The sequence below is a fragment of the Oncorhynchus tshawytscha genome, linkage group LG21 (assembly GCF_018296145.1).
Source record: "Oncorhynchus tshawytscha isolate Ot180627B linkage group LG21, Otsh_v2.0, whole genome shotgun sequence".
NCBI classification, from domain to species: domain Eukaryota; kingdom Metazoa; phylum Chordata; class Actinopteri; order Salmoniformes; family Salmonidae; genus Oncorhynchus; species Oncorhynchus tshawytscha.
In genome coordinates this window covers 44,867,693-44,886,552 of record NC_056449.1, presented here as the reverse complement: position 1 = coordinate 44,886,552, position 18,860 = coordinate 44,867,693, and the positions used below count along the sequence as shown (strand labels likewise).

Sequence of the window (18,860 nt, the reverse complement as noted above, 5' to 3'; positions counted from 1 at the left end):
GTTCAACATTCCGCATGCATATTCATCGTAAGGAAGCAAAAAACCACATTTCCCTAGGTGGAACCAGATAAAGCTTCCGATCAAGGATCTGGGAAAGCAGAAGTCAGACGAGAAGATTAACGTTAACAGTTGTTTTAATGTTGAAAACACATCGTTTTGAAGACTGCTGAGCATCGCAGGTATGCATGATTATGTGTTATTGTTTAGTGCTGCTAACAAAATCATTTATAATGGTCGTATTATTGCTAACTATGATTTGTCATGATGATCGCAACCGTAGGTACCCAGGATGCATACGGCAGTCTTTGTTAGCGTCATTGTTGTAGTTTATGCTAACCAGCCACCTTAACTAGCTACTTTAGTTTGATTCAGAGCGACAATGTTAAAGTTGGCGGTGGTAAATCTCTTGCTCATGTTTCCCGATGTTCGGCAGGTAGGCAGACGGCTGGCTAGTGCACTGGGTTAGCTAACCTTAGTTAGCTAGTTAGCAACATGTCAGTGTTGTTGGTCTCAACAGTGTTGTTGTAGACTTGTCTACTATTCGTTGCCTACTTTGCCACTAGCTTAGTGGTGAAAACATGTTAACCCACCATCTCTCTATCCCTCTCCCTCCTCATAACGTTCTCCTCCCTCCACCTCTCTCAGTGAACCCCTGACCCTGTCCACAACCATGGCGATCCTGTTTGCAGTGGTTGCCCGCGGCAGCACCATCCTGGCGAAGCATGCGTGGTGTAGCGGTAATTTCCTGGAGGTGACAGAACAAATCCTAGCTAAAATACCATCCGAGAACAACAAGCTCACCTACAGCCATGGCAGGTAGGGTTAACACTCAGACAGCCACACACATATCTGCCTGGAGTTGGATAGTCCTGTTCTACTTGTAGTGTATGTTTGTTAGTGTGACCGTGAAGATTAAATCAAACGGAGTATCTGACGGAGTATCTTGTCTTCTCCTTCAGCTATCTCTTCCACTACATCTGCCATGACAGAATCATATATCTCTGTATCACTGACGACGTGAGTATACATGTCTGAGAGACCGAGTGCCGAGTATACGTGTCTGAGAGACCGAGTGTATATAGTGTTCTTTGGTTTACAAACCTAAATGTACAGTGGGGCAAAAAAGTATTTAGTCAGCCACCAATTGTGCAAGTTCTCCCACTTAAAAAGATGAGGCCTGTAATTTTCATCATAGGTACACTTCAACTATGACAGACAAAATGAGATAGAAAAAATCCAGAAAATCACATTGTAGGATTTTTAATGAATTTATTTGCAAATTATGGTGGAAAATAAGTGTTTGGTCAATAACAAAAGTTTATCTCAATACTTTGTTATATACCCTTTGTTGGCAATGACAGAGGTCAAATGTTTTCTGTAAGTCTTCACAAGGTTTTCACACACTGTTGCTGGTATTTTGGCCCAATCCTCCATGCAGATCTCCTCTAGAGCGGTGATGTTTTGGGGCTGTTGCTGGGCAACACGGACTTTCAACTCCCTCCAAAGATTTTCTATGGGGTTGAGATCTGGAGACTGGCTAGGCCACTCCAGGACCTTGAAATGCTTCTTACGAAGCCACGCCTTCGTTGCCCGGGTGGTGTGTTTGGGATCATTGTCATGCTGAAAGACCCAGCCACGTTTCATCTTCAATGCCCTTGCTGATGGAAGGAGGTTTTCACTCAAAATCTCACAATCCATGGCCCCATTCATTCTTTCCTTTACACGGATCAGTCGTCCTGGTCCCTTTGCAGAAAAACAGCCCCAAAGCATGATGTTTCCACCCCCATGCTTCACAGTAGGTATGGTGTTCTTTGGATGCAACTCAACATTCTTTCTCCTCCAAACACGACGAGTTGAGTTTTTACCAAAAAGTTATATATGGTTTCTTCGACCATATGACATTCTCCCAATCATCTTCTGGATCATCCAAATGCTCTCTAGCAAACTTCAGATGGCCCTGGACATGTACTGGCTTAAGCAGGGGGACACGTCTGGCACTGCAGGATTTGAGTCCTTGGCGGCGTAGTGTGTTACTGATGGTAGGCTTTGTTACTTTGGTCATTCACTAGGTCCCCCCGTGTGGTTCTGGGATTTTTGCTCACCGTTCTTGTGATCATTTTGACCCCACGGGGTGAGATCTTGCGTGGAACCCCAGATCGAGGGAGATTATCAGTGGTCTTGTATGTCTTCCATTTCCTAATAATTGCTCCCACAGTTGATTTCTTCAAACCAAGCTGCTTACCTATTGCAGATTGTCTTCCCAGCCTGGTGCAGGTCTACAATTTTGTTTCTGGTGTCCTTTGACAGCTCTTTGGTCTTGGCCATAGTGGAGTTTGGAGTGTGACTGTTTGAGGTTGTGGACATGTGTCTTTTATACTGATAACAAGTTCAAACAGGTGCCATTAATACAGGTAACGAGTGGAGGACAGAGGAGCCTCTTAAAGAAGAAGTTACAGGCCAGAAATCTTGCTTGTTTGTAGGTGACCAAATACTTATTTTCCACCATAATTTGCAAATAAATTCATTAAAAATCCTACAATGTGATTTTTCAGGATTTTTTTTCTCATTTTCTCTGTCATAGTTGAAGTGTACCTATGATGAAAATTACAGGCCTCTCTCATATTTTTAAGTGGGAGAACTTGCACAATTGGTGGCTGACTAAATACTTTTTTGCCCCACTGTATCTGAATAACCTGCCATTCTATGGAGAGAATCGATGTCCGCACACCCGTAAACATCTAATTAGCATGATCAGGTTGAGTCCTTTACGGGGGGGGGGTCGGGGGTCGGGGTTGAGTCCTTTACGGGGGGGTTGGGGTTGAGTTTTTAAAAATGTATTTGATTTTTATATGGGGGGGGTTGATTAGATTTAATATCGTAGCTTCCATCAAGGTAATTGACTGTCATTTCCAATCCCGTGTGTGTGTGTGTGTTGCATGGTAAAAGTTGAGAGAAAAGAGAAGAAACCCTCTTGCTAGTATCACTGCTCTTCATGAAGCTTTATGTATCGGCCTCAAGGCCTTCCTCAGAGCTTATGTTAAAATAACTAATAATTGAAGAGCAGCAGTAAAATAACAATAGCAAGGCTATATACACAGGCGGTACAGGTACAGAGTCAATGTGCGGGGCACCGGTTAGTCGAGGTAATTTAGGTAATATGTACATGTAGGTAGAGTTAAAGTAACTATGCATAGATAATAAACTGAGAGTAGCAGCAGTGTAAATGCAATGCAAGTAGTCTGGGTAGCCATTTGATTAGATGTTCAGGAGTCTTATGGCTGGGGGTAGAAGCTGTTTAGAAGCCTCTTGGACCTAGACTTGGCGCTCCAGGAACCGCTTGCCATGCGGTAGCAGAGAGAACAGTCTATGACTAGGGTGGCTGGAGTCCTTGACATTTTTTAGGGCCTTCCTCTGACACCGCCTGGTATAGAGGTCCTGGATGGCAGGAATCTTGGCCCCGGTGATGTACTGGGCCGTACACACTACCCTCTGTTGCCAGGCCTGTTGGAACTGTTGTGTCTGACTGTGTTAACTGTCTGTCTGTTAGGACTTTGAGCGGTCACGTGCGTTCAGCTTCCTGGGAGAGGTGAAGAAGCGTTTCCAGACGACCTATGGTTCCAGAGCTCAGACAGCCCTTCCCTACGCAATGAACTCAGAGTTCTCCTCCACTCTGATGGCTCAGATGGTGAGACACACACACACACACTCCCTGATCAGATGGTGAGTTAGTTATCCGATGGTGAGTTAGTTATCCTCCACTCCCTGATCAGATGGTGAGTTAGTTATCCTCCACTCCCTGATCAGATGGTGAGTTAGTTATCCTCCACTCCCTGAGTTAGTTCTCCTCCACTCTGGCTACTCAGATGATGAGAGCCAACCCTGTAATATGGTAGTGAGTGGTCAGAACAGACTGTGAGACAGGGTTTGACAGGTCTGCATTTCAGCTAGACCTCTCACTCCACAAATGTACTGTGTTCCTTTAAACAGCTTGGACAATTCCTGAAAATGATGTCATGGCTTTAGGAGCTTCTGATAGGCTAATTGACATCATTTGAGTCAATTGGAGGTGTACCTGTGGATGTATTTCAAGGCCTACCTTCAAACTCAGTGCCTCTTTGCTTGACATCATGGGGAAATCAAAAGAAATCAGCCAAGACCTCAGAAAATAAATTGCAGACATCCACAAGTCTATTTCATCTTTGGGAGCAAATTCCAAATGCCCGAAGGTACCACATTCATCTGTACAAACAATAGTACGCAAGTATAAACACCATGGGACCACGCATCCGTCATACCGCTCAGGAAGGAGATGGGTTCTGTCTCCTAGAGATGAACGTACTTTGGTGTGAAAAGTGCAAATCAATCCCAGAACAACAGCTAAAGACCTTGTGAAGATGCTGGAGTAAACCGGTACAAAAGTATCTATATCCACAGTAAAACCAGCCCTATATCGAAGTAAACTGAAAGGCCGCTCAGCAAGGAAGAAGCCACTGCTCCAAAACCGCCATTAAAAAAAGCCAGACTACGGTTTGCAACTGAACATGGGAACAAAGATCATACTTTTAGGAGAAATGTTCTCTCGTCTGATGAAACAAAAACAGAACTGCTTGGCCATAATGACCATCGTTATGTTTGGAGGGAAAAAGGGGATGCTTGCAAGCCGAAGAACACCATCCCAACCGTGAAGCACGGGGGTGGCAGCATCATGTTGTGGGGGTGCTTTGCTGCAGGAGGGATTGGTGCACTTCACAAAATAGATGGCATCATGAGGTAGGAAAATTATGTGGATATATTGAAGCAACATCTCAAGACATCAGTCAGGAAGTTAAAGCTTGGTTGCAAATGGGTCTTCCAATGACTCCAAGCATACTTCCAAAGTTGTGGCAAAATGGCTTAAGGACAACAAAGTCGAGGTATTGGAGTGGCCATCACAAAGCCCTGACCTCAATCCTCTAGAAAGTTTGTGGGCAGAACTGAAAAAGTGTGTGTGAGCAAGGCGTCCCACAAACCTGACTCAGTTACACCAGCTCTGTCAGGAGGAATGGGACAAAATTCACCCAACTTATTGTGGGAAGCTTGTGGAAGGCTACCCAAAACATTTGACCCAAGTTAAAAAAAAAAATTTTAAAAAAGGAAGCTATTTTGTAGAGCGTATGGATAGCACAGCAGAGAAGGTACGGTGGGATTCGAAATGGTCAGTGATCTGTTATTTAACTTGGCTTTCGAAGACTTTAGATAGGCAGGGAAGGATGGATATAGTTCTGTAACAGTTTGGGTCTAGGGTGTCACCCCCTTTGAAGAGGGGGATGACCGCGGCAGCTTTCCAATCTTTAGGGATCTCGGACAATACGAAAGAGAGGTTGAACAGGCTGGTAATAGGGGTTGCAACAATAGCGGTTGGATAGTTTCAGAAAGAGAGGGTCCAGATTGTCTAGCCCAGCTGATTTGTACGGGTCCAGGTTTTGCAGCTCTTTCAGAACATCTGCTGTCTGGATTTGGGTAAAGGAGAACCTGGGGAAGGCCTGGGCGAGTAGCTGTGGGGTGGGGGGGGGTTGGCCGTTGGCCGAGGTTGAAGTAGCCAGGCGGAAGGCATGGCCAGCATTGAGAAATGCTTGTTGAAATTTTCGATCAGTGCAGTGGGCAGCTGGGAGGAGGTGTTCTTGCTCTCCATGGACTTTACAGTGTCCCAAAACTTTTGGGAGTTAGAGCTACAGGATGTGAATTTGTGCTTGAAAAAGCCTTTGCTTTCCTGACTGACTGTGTGTGTATTGGTTCCTGACTTCCCTGAACAGTTGCATATCGTGGGGACTATTGCAGTCCGCCACAAGATGTTTTTGTGCTGGTCGAGGGCAGTCAAGTCTGGAGTGAACCAAGGGATCTATCTGTTCTTAGTTCTGCATTTTTCAACGGGGCATGCTTATCTAAGATGGTGAGGAAATTACTTTTTAAAGAATGACCAGGCATCCTCGACTGACGGGATGAGGTCAATATCCTTCCAGAATACCCAGGCCAAGTTGATTAGAAAGGCCTGTTCGCAGAAGTGTTTTAGGGAGTGTTTGACAGTGATGAGGGGTGGTTGTTTTACCGCAGACCCATAGCGGATACAGGCAATGAGGCAGTGATCGCTGAGATCCTGGTTGAAGACAGCGGAGGTGTATTTGGGGGGCCAGTTGGTCAGGATAATGTCTATGAGGGTGCCCATGTTTACGGATTTAGGGTTGTACCTGGTGGGGTCCTTGATGATTTGTGTGAGATTGAGGGCATCTAGCTTAGATTGTAGGACTGCCGGGGTGTTAAGCATATCCCAGTTTAGGTCACCTAACAGAACAAACTCTGAAGCTAGATGGGGGGCGATCAATTCACAAATGGTGTCCAGGGCACAGCTGGGAGTGGAGGGGGGTCGGTAGAGACTTATTTCTGGAGAGATAAAAAAATTTAATTCGAAGTTCAAACTGTTTGGATATAGACCTGGAAAGTATGACAGAACTTTGCAGGCTAACTCCTACCCTTTGGCAGTTCTATCTTGTTTGTGGCCTTCCTAAGCCAGGATTCATACACAACAAGGACATCAGGGTTGGCAGAGTGTGCTAAAGCAGTGAATAAAACAAACTTAGGGAGGAGGCTTCTGATGTTAACATGCATGAAACCAAGGCTTTTACGGTTACATAAGTCGGAGATGAGCTATTCCACATGGTTTTAGAGACATGTGAAGAGCTACTAAACAAAGAGTCATTTGGGAGACAAAGACAAGACTCAGAATGCCAATCACTAGTGTCAGGAGAGATGAGGAACACACTGTCAGCTCAAAGGGGCCAGAGCAGGGGCCTGGGCTGGGGCATGGGCTGAAAGGATTATGGCTGGAGGACGGGTTAGTGTGTATGGAGGGGCTCGTGAGGGGAGCATGACAACTCTGCCTCTGGGGGAACTCTGAGTGCATGACCACACCACTGAAAACACACACACAGGCACAAACACACACTACACACACACTCCATTTGCGTTTGTGAGGACCGTCTGTTTACCTTCAGTCACATGAACACCATACCACTGATCCCCTCTCTTTCCCTCCCTGTGTCTCCTTATCTCTCCCTCCCTGTGTCTCCTTATCTCTCTCTCTCTCTCTCTCTCTCTCTCTCTCCCCTTCTCTCTCTCTCCCCTTCTCTCTCTCTCTCTAGAAGCACCATTCCTCTCCTCCATCAGATCGCCTGGCTGAGACTCAGATGCAGGTTGACGACCTGAAAGGCATCATGGTACGCAACATCGGTGAGATAAGACTCCACTCCTACATCCACCACTACCGCTGTATTAGGGGCTAGGGGAGAAGTGTCTAGGGTCTGAGGATTTATTTTAGTGTCTTGTGTTTACTCTGTGTTTCCTACAGACTTGGTGGCTCAGAGGGGAGAGAAGTTGGAGTTGCTGATTGATAAAACGGAGAACCTGGTCGGCTCAGTGAGTCACATTCTAATCTACTACAATTACTCAACTATCCTACTACTACTGCTCGTATAACCCGGCTCAGAGCGTCACTAACTTCCTCTCTCCCCCAGTCTGTGAGTTTTAAGACCACCAGCCGTAACCTGGCCAGAGCCATGTGTATGAAGAACCTCAAACTGACTGTCGTCGTAGTGGTGGTGTCACTGGTAGGTACTGTCTGTCTGTTCACCCCTCTGTGTGTGTGTGTGTGTGTGTGTGTAATAGTCTGAACTATGTGGTGTGTTCTCGTCAGGTGGTCCTGTATGTAGTTGTGTCTGCAGCCTGCGGAGGACTCAGCTGGCCCAACTGCATCAGGAAATAAGAGAGGGGGAGGACAAGAAGAGAGGGGGAGGATGAGGAGAGAGGGGGAGGAAAAGAGGGAGCAAGAGAAGACGACAGCGGACCCACAAAGAAAGAAATCGCTCTCCTCCTCCTCCCTCTTGTCTTCCAGTCAGCAGGGAGGAGAGGTCCTCTATTGGACAGAATGGTGACACAACAAGGCATCCAGACAGTGGAGATTTAACAACGTTGTGATTGTCTTGCTTTCTGTTCCTTAACAAGAGAATGAGGTGTGTTTATCTGTCCAAAGACAAGCGATTGTTGGATATGCAGCTTTAAAATATTTTGCAAGTGGAATTCAGTCCACTGTCCAGTCCAGCTGTCCTCCATACTGTTCTCCAGTCCATGGCCCTCTCATCCAGGGCTCTACAAGCCTAGCAAACAGCTGTTCTCCAGTCCATGGCCCTCTCATCCAGGGCTCTACAAGCCTAGCAAACAGCTGTTCTCCAGTCCATGGCCCTCTCATCCAGGGCTCTACAAGCCTAGCAAACAGCTGTTCTCCAGTCCATGGCCCTCTCATCCAGGGCTCTACAAGCCTAGCAAACAGCTGTTCTCCAGTCCATGGCCCTCTCATCCAGGGCTCTACAAGCCTAGCAAACAGCTGTTCTCCAGTCCATGGCCCTTTCATCCAGAGCTCTACAAGCCTAGAAAACAGACTGATAATCTGGAGTAGGGTTTACCAAATGTTTTTACCCTGGGGCCCCCTTCCAGCATTGGAGAACATCCCACGCCTCCCCCGGCATGCGCACCGTGTCTATTTCTATTGGTACAGCACTGTTCATGACACACTGTTCACACCCCTCTGGAGAGGACATGTTGCAGGTTTTAAGCTTATTTCCTGCAATTGTACACATTTTGTCATGGGGTGCAAAATAAATGTTTCAGTTTTAAAGCAACATTTTTTGCAATTCTATACATTTTTGCCATGTCTAATGTCTATTGGGCTAAAAAAAACTATGGGCTAAAAAAACTAAAGAAAAAGACTTTAGCTGACATGGCTAGCTGATCTGGACATGTCTGACCAGTATTTAACATCTCTGTAAGGTCGTTAGCTGATCTGGACATGTCTGACCAGTATTTAACATCTCTGTAAGGTCGTTAGCTGATCTGGACATGTCTGACCAGTATTTAACATCTCTGTAAGGTCGTTAGCTGATCTGGACATCTCTGACCAGTATTTAACATCTCTGTAAGGTCGTTAGCTGATCTGGACACGTCTGACCAGTATTTAACATCTCTGTAAGGTCGTTAGCTGATCTGGACATCTCTGACCAGTATTTAACATCTCTGTAAGGTCGTTAGCTGACATGACGAGGAACTGATGATGTACTACCCAATTAGATACCTTGTGGGTTCTACTATTGCAACTTTCAAGAGAAAGTTTAAAGACGGGGGGGCATGGGAACCACTACTGTCTCTGTGTAGCTGTCTGTCTCTGTGTAGCTACCCTGTCAGGGTCAGTCTGTACCTAGACAGAGACATTTAGATGTCTGTCTCTGTGTAGCTACCCAGTCAGTGCTAGTGATACTAAACTACACCTGTAATGTCTTATCACCATGGAGATCAGGACATGGTACATTACAAGTGTATCTCCCCTGTTCTATACACACTCTGCTGTGATGGCTTGTTTAGTTATTGTCCAGACACCGTTACAATGTCTCTCTGTTCAGTTGTTACAAGAAATTAGATTAAAAAAAGATTGATTGCACTAACGAGTCTGATGTTACAAATCAATAGACAGTATTTAATGACATTAAATAACCATATCCCTCTTCTCTGATATGCTACTCCTTCCCCTCTGCTATGATAGGCTGACCCTTCCCTTACTCTGATAGGGCGCTTCAGCTCAGCCTCTCGTCCACAGCCTCCTTTCTGGTTCAGCCCCCTGGCCTTGACTCAGGAGTACGGTACTATAGTTTTGCTCTTGTAGTACTGCAGTAGTACTGTACAGAGCTGACCGTGGGACCTGGCACGCAGTTGGAAAGGCTTAGCGTACTGACAGAAATGTCTTGAATAGAACTGACATGCTTCATTACTCTACATGTCAGAGAAGCAGGTCTGTTCTACAGTGCATTCAGAAAGTATTCAGACCCTTTGACTATGTCCATATTTTGTTACGTTACAGCCTTATTCTAAAATGGATTCAATTGTTGTTTTCCCCTCATCAAACTACACACAATACCCCATAATGATACAATACCCCTTAACGACATGATACCCCTTAACGACTCGATACCCCATAATGACTCAATACCCCATAATGACACAATACCCCTTAACGACTCGATACCCCATAATGACAAAGAAAAAAATATTTCTATTTTTAGCAAATTTATAAAATAAAAAAATAGATCACATTTACATAAGTATTCAGACGCTTTACTCAGTACTTTGTTGAAGCACCTTTGGTTGCGATTACAACCTTAAGTCTTCTTGTGTATGACTCTACAAGCTTGGCACACCTGTATTTGGGGAGTTTCTCTTAATCTTCTCTGCAGATCCTCTCAAGCTCTGTCAGGTTGGACGGGGAGCGTTGCTGCACAGCTATTTTCAGGTCTCTCCAGAGATGTCTTAATTACCTTATCAGCTCTGGCTGGGCCACTCCAGGACATCCATAGACTTGTCCCTTAGCCACTCCTGCGTTGTCTTGGCTGTGTGCTTAGGGTCATTGTCCTATTGGAAGGTGAACCTTCGCCCCAGTCTGAAGTCCTGAGCGCTCTGGAGCAGGTTTTCATCAATGAGATCTCTGTACTTTGCTCCGTTCATCTTTCAATCGATCCTGATTAGTCTCCCAGTCCCTGCTGCTGAAAAACATCCTCACAGCATGGTGCTGCTACCACCACCATGCTTCACCGTAGGGATTCAGGCCTTGGCATACAGGCCAAAGAGTTACATTTTGGTTTCATCAGACCAGAGAACCTTGTTTCTTATTGCCAGAGTCCTTTAGGTGCCTTTTTGCAAACTCCAAGCAGGCTGTCATGTGCCTTTTACTGAGGAGTGGCTTCCGTCTGGCCACTCTACCATAAAGGTCTGATTGGTGGAGTGCTGCAGAGCTGGTTGTCTTTCTGGAAGGTTCTCCCATCCACAGAGGAACTCTGGAGCTCTGTCAGAGGGACCATCCTCGCTTACCAAGTCCCTTCTCCCCCGATTGCTCAGTTTGGCCAGGCGGCCAGCTCTAGGAAGAGTCCTGGTGGTTCCAAACTTCTTCCTTTTAATAATGATGGAGGCCACTGTGTTCTTGGGGACCTTCAATGCTGCAGACATTTTTTGGTACCCTTCCCCAGATCTGTGCCTCGACACAATCCTGTCTCGGAACTCAACGACAATTCCTTCGACCTCATGACTTGGTTTTTGCTCTGACATGCACTGTCAACTGTGGGACCTTTATATAGACAGGTGTGTGCCTTTCCAAATCATGTCCAACCAATTGAATTTACCACAGGTGGACTACCACAGTTGTAGAAACATCAAGGATGATCAATGGAAACAGGATGCATCTGAGCTCAATTTGGAGTCTTTGCATAGCAAAGGGTCTGTAAATGTGATGCTTTTTTATTTATAAATTGTTTAGCAAAAATCTGTCACTATGTCACTATGGGGTAATGTGTGTAGATTGAGGACATTTTAATAATTTTTTAATCCATTTTAGAATAAGGCAACGTGGAAAAAGGGAAGGGATCTGAATACTCCCTGAATGACCCCCTGATCTCCTGTCACCTCTGAACCCTGACCACCTCTGCTTCACCTCCACCGTTTGTGTCTTTCAGTTAAAATACATTATAATGTAACACTGTGAAATGGTTTGTTTGCTTCCTGCCATCATATGGTTTATAATCATGGAATTATTTCATTATTCTACATCCAAATTTGGAACTGCAGATGAAAATTAGCCAGCTGGCTAAAACCAGCACTTTTACTGAACGTTGATTAATGTGCACTGTCCCTGTAAATATACAAATAAACTAATAATAATAAACAAACTCATTCTTCTGCCTTGATTTCTACAGGATAGGTTTTCTAAATGTCAAATGATATGGCCACACAGAGGGATGATACATACAGCCTTCAGGTCAATGAAAAGTCACGAAGACCATTAGTTCTGTCAGTATCTTAGTTTAACTGTAAAACCTTTCATATGGCACATCTTCAGGATGTGTTCTGTGTTCCACTCTGAATGTTGTTAGCAGCTTCATATGTGGAAGGGAAGGAAGTGTCTCCATGATGACTTGAAGATCGCTCCAACACCCTACAGTGTTAACAGTCTGTATAATGCTCCAACACCCTACAGTGTTAACAGTCTGTATAATGCTCCAACACCCTACAGTGTTAACAGTCTGTATAACGCTCCAACACCCTACAGAGTTAACAGTCTGTATAACGCTCCAACACCCTACAGAGTTAACAGTCTGTATAACGCTCCAACACCCTACAGAGTTAACAGTCTGAAGATCGCTCCAACACCCTACAGAGTTAACAGTCTGTATAACGCTCCAACACCCTACAGAGTTAAGTCTTAAGATCGCTCCAACACCCTACAGAGTTAACAGTCTGTATAACGCTCCAACACCCTACAGTGTTAACAGTCTGTATAACGCTCCAACACCCTACAGTGTTAACAGTCTGTATAACGCTCCAACACCCTACAGAGTTAACAGTCTGTATAACGCTCCAACACCCTACAGAGTTAACAGTCTGTATAACGCTCCAACACCCTACAGAGTTAACAGTCTGTATAACGCTCCAACACCCTACAGAGTTAACAGTCTTAAGATCGCTCCAACACCCTACAGAGTTAACAGTCTGTATAACGCTCCAACACCCTACAGAGTTAGCCGTCACTCAGTCATCACACACTGGATGCTGTAGAACACGCACCATTCAGACTACATCTGGTTAGGGTCGGTTAGTCCCCAGGCTGCAGGCTGGTTAGGGTCGGTTAGTCCCCAGGCTGCAGGCTGGTTAGGGTCGGTTAGTCCCCAGGCTGCAGGCTGGTTAGGGTCGGTTAGTCCCCAGGCTGGTTAGGGTCGGTTAGTCCCCAGGCTGGTTAGGGTCGGTTAGTCCCCAGGCTGGTTAGGGTCGGTTAGTCCCCAGGCTGGTTAGGGTCGGTTAGTCCCCAGGCTGGTTAGGGTCGGTTAGTCCCCAGGCTGGTTAGGGTCGGTTAGTCACTCATTCTGTAGACAGACACAAGACAAATTACATCAGTGAGGTCTGTACAAAGGCATCGACACACAATGGATGTAGTGTCTGTAACACAGGATTTATATAATATAACAGACCGTTATGGTAAACATTCAGGGGAAAGGAGACCGTTATGGTAAAGGAAACCGTTATGGTAAACATACAGGGGAAAGGAGACCGTTAGGGTAAACATACACGGGAAAGGAGACCGTTAGGGTAAACATACAGGTGAAAGGAGACCGTTAAGGTAAACATACAGGGGAAAGGAGATCGTTATGGTAAAGGAGATCATTATGGTAAACATACAGGGGAAAGGAGACTGTTATGGTAAACATTCAGGGAAAGGAGACCGTTATGGTAAAGGGGAGATCATTATGGTAAACATACAGGGGAAAGGGGAAATCATTATGGTAAACATTCAGGGGAAAGGAGACCGTTATGGTAAACATACAGGGGAAAGGAGACCGTTATGGTAAACATACAGGGGAAAGGAGACCGTTATGGTAAACATACAGGTGGTAAACATTCAGGGGAAAGGAGACCGTTATGGTAAACATTCAGGGGAAAGGAGACCGTTATGGTAAACATTCAGGGGAAAGGAGACCGTTATGGTAAACATACAGGGGAAAGGAGACCCGTTAGGGTAAACATACAGGGAAAGGAAACCGTTGTGGGTAACATACAGGGGAAAGGAGACCGTTATGGTAAAGGAAACCGTTATGGTAAACATACAGGGGAAAGGAGACCGTTATGGTAAAGGAAACCGTTATGGTAAACATTCAGGGGAAAGGAGACCGTTATGGTAAACATACAGGGGAAAGGAGACCGTTATGGTAAACATACAGGGGAAAGGAGACCGTTATGGTAAACATACAGGGGAAAGGAGACCGTTATGGTAAACATACAGGGGAAAGGAGACCGTTAAGGTAAACATACAGGGGAAAGGAGACCGTTATGGTAAAGGAGACCGTTATGGTAAACATTCAGGGGAAAGGAGACCATTATGGTAAACATTCAGGGGAAAGGAGACCGTTATGGTAAACATACAGGGGAAAGGAGACCATTATGGTAAACATACAGGGAAAGGAAACCGTTATGGTAAAGGAAACCGTTGTGGGTAACATACAGGGGAAAGGAGACCGTTATGGTAAACATACAGGGAAAGGAGACCGTTATGGTAAACATACAGGGGAAAGGAAACCGTTATGGTAAACATACAGGGAAAGGAAACCGTTATGGTAAAGGAAACCGTTATGGTAAACATTCAGGGGAAAGGAGCCTGTTAAGGTAAACATACAGGGGAAAGGAGACCGATTATGGTAAACATTCAGGGGAAAGGAGACCCGTTATGTGTAACATACAGGGAAAGGAGACCGTTATGGTAAACATACAGGGGAAAGGAGACCGTTAAGGTAAACATTCAGGGGAAAGGAGATCATTATGGTAAACATTCAGGGAAAGGAGACCGTTATCGTAAACATTCAGGGAAAGGAGACCGTTATGGTAAAGGAGTCCGTTATGGGTAACATACAGGGGAAAGGAGACCGTTAAGGTAAACATACAGGGGAAAGGAGTCCATTATGGTAAACATACAGGGGAAAGGAGACCGGTATGGTAAACATTCAAGGGAAAGGAGACCGTTATGGTAAACATACAGGGAAAGGAGACCGTTAAGGTAAACATTCAGGGGAAAGGAGATCATTATGGTAAACATTCAGGGGAAAGGAGACCGTTATCGTAAACATTCAGGGGAAAGGAGACCGTTATGGTAAAGGAGTCCGTTATGGGTAACATACAGGGAAAGGAGACCGTTAAGGTAAACATACAGGGGAAAGGAGACCGTTATGGGTAAACATACAGGGAAAGGAGACCGTTATGGTAAACATACAGGGAAAGGAGACCGTTAGGGTAAACATACAGGGAAAGGAGACCGTTGTGGGTAAAACATACAGGGGAAAGGAGACCGTTATGGTAAAGGAAACCGTTATGGTAAACATACAGGGGAAAGGAGACCGTTATGGTAAACATTCAGGGAAAGGAAATTATGGTAAACATTCAGGGGAAAGGAGACCGTTATGGTAAACATTCAGGGGAAAGGAGACCGTTATGGTAAACATACAGGGAAAGGAGACCGTTAAGGTAAACATACAGGGAAAGGAGTCCATTATGGTAAACATACAGGGAAAGGAGACCGGTATGGTAAACATTCAAGGGAAAGGAGACCGTTATGGTAAAACATACAGGGGAAAGGAGCCGTTATGGTAAACATACAGGGGAAAGGAGACCGTTATGGTAAACATACAGGGGAAAGGAGACCGTTATGGTAAACATTCAGGGGAAAGGAGACCGTTATGGTAAAGGAAACCGTTGTGGGTAACATACAGGGGAAAGGAGACTGTTATGGTAAACATTCAGGGAAAGGAGACCGTTATGGTAAACATACAGGGGAAAGGAGACCGTTATGGTAAACATACAGGGGAAAGGAGACCATTATGGTAAACATACAGGGGAAAGGAGACCGTTATGGTAAAGGAAACCGTTGTGGGGAAAGGAGACATTAGGGTAAAGGAAACCGTTATGGTAAACATACAGGGGAAAGGAGACCGTTATGGTAAACATACAGGGAAAGGAGACCGTTATGGTAAACATACAGGGGAAAGGAAACCGTTATGGTAAAGGAAACCGTTATGGTAAACATTCAGGGGAAAGGAGCCTGTTAAGGTAAACATACAGGGGAAAGGAGACCGTTATGGTAAACATTCAGGGGAAAGGAGACCGTTATGTGTAACATATACAGGGGAAAGGGAGACCGTTATGGTAAACATACAAAGGGAAAGGAGACCGTTAAGGTAAACATTCAGGGGAAAGGAGATCATTATGGTAAACATTCAGGGAAAGGAGACCGTTATCGTAAACATTCAGGGAAAGGAGACCGTTATGGTAAAGGAGTCCGTTATGGGTAACATACAGGGGAAAGGAGACCGTTAAGGTAAACATACAGGGGAAAGGAGACCGTTATGGTAAACATACAGGGGAAAGGAGACCGTTGTGGTAAACATACAGGGGAAAGGAGACCGTTAGGGTAAACATACAGGGAAAGGAGGTTAAACCGTTATGGGTAACATATTCAGGGGAAAGGAGACCGTTATGGTAAAGGGGAAAGGAGACCGTTATGGTAAACATTCAGGGGAAAGGAGCCTGTTAAGGTAAACATACAGGGGAAAGGAGACCGTTATGGTAAACATTCAGGGGAAAGGAGACCCGTTATGGTAAACATACAGGGGGAAAGGAAAGAGACCGTTATGGTAAACATACAGGGAAAGGAGACCGTTAAGGTAAACAGGGAAAGGAGATCATTATGGTAAACATTCAGGGGGAAAGGAAACCGTTATGGTAAACATTCAGGGGAAAGGAGACCGTTATGGTAAAGGAGTCCGTTATGGGTAACAAACATACAGGGGAAAGGAGACCCGTTATGGTAAACATACAGGGGAAAGGAGACCGTTATGGTAAACATACAGGGGAAAGGAGACCGTTAAGGTAAACATTCAGGGAAAGGAGATCATTATGGTAAACATTCAGGGGAAAGGAGACCGTTATCGTAAACATTCAGGGAAAGGAGACCGTTATGGTAAAGGAGTCCGTTATGGGTAACATACAGGGGAAAGGAGACCGTTAAGGTAAACATACAGGGGAAAGGAGTCCATTATGGTAAACATACAGGGAAAGGAGACCGGTATGGTAAACATTCAAGGGAAAGGAGACCGTTATGGTAAACATACAGGGGAAAGGAGACCGTTAAGGTAAACATTCAGGGGAAAGGAGATCATTATGGTAAACATTCAGGGGAAAGGAGACCGTTATCGTAAACATTCAGGGGAAAGGAGACCGTTATGGTAAAGGAGTCCGTTATGGGTAACATACAGGGGAAAGGAGACCGTTAAGGTAAACATACAGGGAAAGGAGTCCATTATGGTAAACATACAGGGGAAAGGAGACCGGTATGGTAAACATTCAAGGGAAAGGAGACCGTTATGGTAAACATACAGGGGAAAGGAGACCGTTATGGTAAAGGAAACCGTTATGGGGAACATACAGGGGAAAGGAGACCGTTATGGTAAACATTCAGGGGAAAGGAGACCGTTATGGTAAACATACAGGGGAAAGGAGACCGTTATGGTAAAGGAAACCGTTATGGGGAACATACAGGGGAAAGGAGACAGCGTTATGGTAAACATTCAGGGGGGCGAAAGGGTCTCGAGGTTGGGTTAGGTGCAGTGTGCAGTGTGGTTGAGTGTGCAGTGTGGTTGAGATTGCATCGTCTGTGGACCTATTTGGGCGGTAAGCAAATTGGAGTGGGTCTAGGGTGTCAGGTAGGGTGGAGGTGATATGGTCCTTGACTAGTCTCTCAAAGCACTTCATGATGACGGATGTGAGTGCTACGGGGCGGTAGTCGTTTAGCTCAGTAACCTTAGCTTTCTTGGGAACAGGAACAATGGTGGCCCTCTTGAAGCATGTGGGAACAGCAGACTGGTATAGGGATTGATTGAATATGTCCGTAAACACACCGGCCAGCTGGTCTGCGCATGCTCTGAGGGCGCGGCTCGGGATGCCGTCTGGGCTGCAGCCTTGCGAGGGTTAACACGTTTAAATGTCTTACTCACCTCGGCTGCAGTGAAGGAGAGACCGCATGTTTTCATTGCAGGCCGTGTCAGTGGCACTGTATTGTCCTCAAAGCGGGCAAAAAAGTTATTTAGTCTGCCTGTTCAGTGTGTCAAATCGGAGGGCCTGTTGTCCGGGCCTCTGGCAGTCTCTATGGGGGTGAGACAGGGTTCAGTTCTCAGGCCGACTCTTTTCTCTGTATACATCAATGATGTTGCTCTTGCTGCTGGTGATTCTCTGATCCACCTCTACACAGACGACACCATTCTGTATACATCTGGCCCTTCTTTGGACACTGTGGTAACTAACCTCCAGACGAGCTTCAATGTTCGCAAAACTACATGCATGCTCTTCAACCAATCGCTGCCCACACCTGCCCGCACATCCAGCATCACTACTCTGGACGGTTCTGACTTAGAATATGTGGACAACTACAAATGCCTAGGTGTCTGGTTAGAGTGTAAACTCTCCTTCCAGACTCACATTAAGCATCTCCAATCCAAAACGAAATCTTGAATCGGCTTCCTATTTCACAACAAAGCATCCTTCACTCATGCTGCCAAACATACCCTCGTAAAACTGACTATCCTACCAAGCCTTGACTTCGGCGATGTCATTTGCAAAATAGCCTCCAACACTCTATTCAGCAAATTAGATTCAGTCTATCACAATTTCATCTGTTTTGTTACTAAAGCCCCATATACTACCACCACTGCGACCTGTATGCTCTCGTTGGCTGGCCCTCGCTTCATATTCGTCGCCAAACCCACTGGCTCTAGGACATCTATAAGTCTTCGCTTGGTAAAGCCCCGCCTTATCTCAGCTTACTGGTCACCATAGCAGCACCCACCCGTAGCACGCACTCCAGCAGGTACATTTCACTGGTCAACCCCAAAGCCAATTCCTCCTTTGGCCGCCTTTCCTTCCAGTTCTTTGCTGCCAATGACTGAAACAAACTGCAAAAATCACTGAAGCTGGAGACTTATATCCCCCTCACTAACCTTAAGCATCAGCTGTCAGAGCAGCTTACAGATCACTGCACCTGTAAATAGCCCATCCAACTACCTCCCCCCATACTGTTATTTATTTAGTTCCTTTGCACCCCAGTATCTCTACTTGCACGCTCATCTTCTGCACATCTATCACTCCAGTGTTTAATTGCTATATTGTAATTATTTCACCACTATGACCTATTTATTGCCTTACCT

At 45.4% G+C, this 18,860-nt stretch overlaps 1 protein-coding gene across 3 annotated transcripts; it reads left to right on the top strand.

Annotated features, from left to right (window-relative positions):
* The first annotated feature begins 24 nt into the window (after nt 1-24).
* sybl1 (synaptobrevin-like 1) lies at nt 25-11,792 on the top strand. 3 transcript variants are annotated; one of them, XM_024405673.2, is made up of 8 exons: nt 25-179; nt 646-816; nt 960-1,017; nt 3,548-3,685; nt 7,176-7,263; nt 7,382-7,449; nt 7,548-7,640; nt 7,727-8,708. In XM_024405673.2, the coding sequence occupies exons 2-8, from the start codon at nt 671-673 to the stop codon at nt 7,793-7,795; spliced, it is 660 nt and encodes a 219-aa protein (XP_024261441.1). In that variant the 5' UTR covers nt 25-179; nt 646-670; the 3' UTR covers nt 7,796-8,708. The 3 variants fall into 3 exon arrangements, with proteins under 3 accessions (XP_024261441.1, XP_024261440.1, XP_024261439.1); XM_024405672.2 differs by lacking the exons at nt 25-179; nt 7,727-8,708 and adding exons at nt 314-433; nt 11,462-11,792; XM_024405671.2 differs by lacking the exon at nt 25-179 and adding an exon at nt 316-433.
* The last annotated feature ends 7,068 nt before the right edge of the window (nt 11,793-18,860 follow it).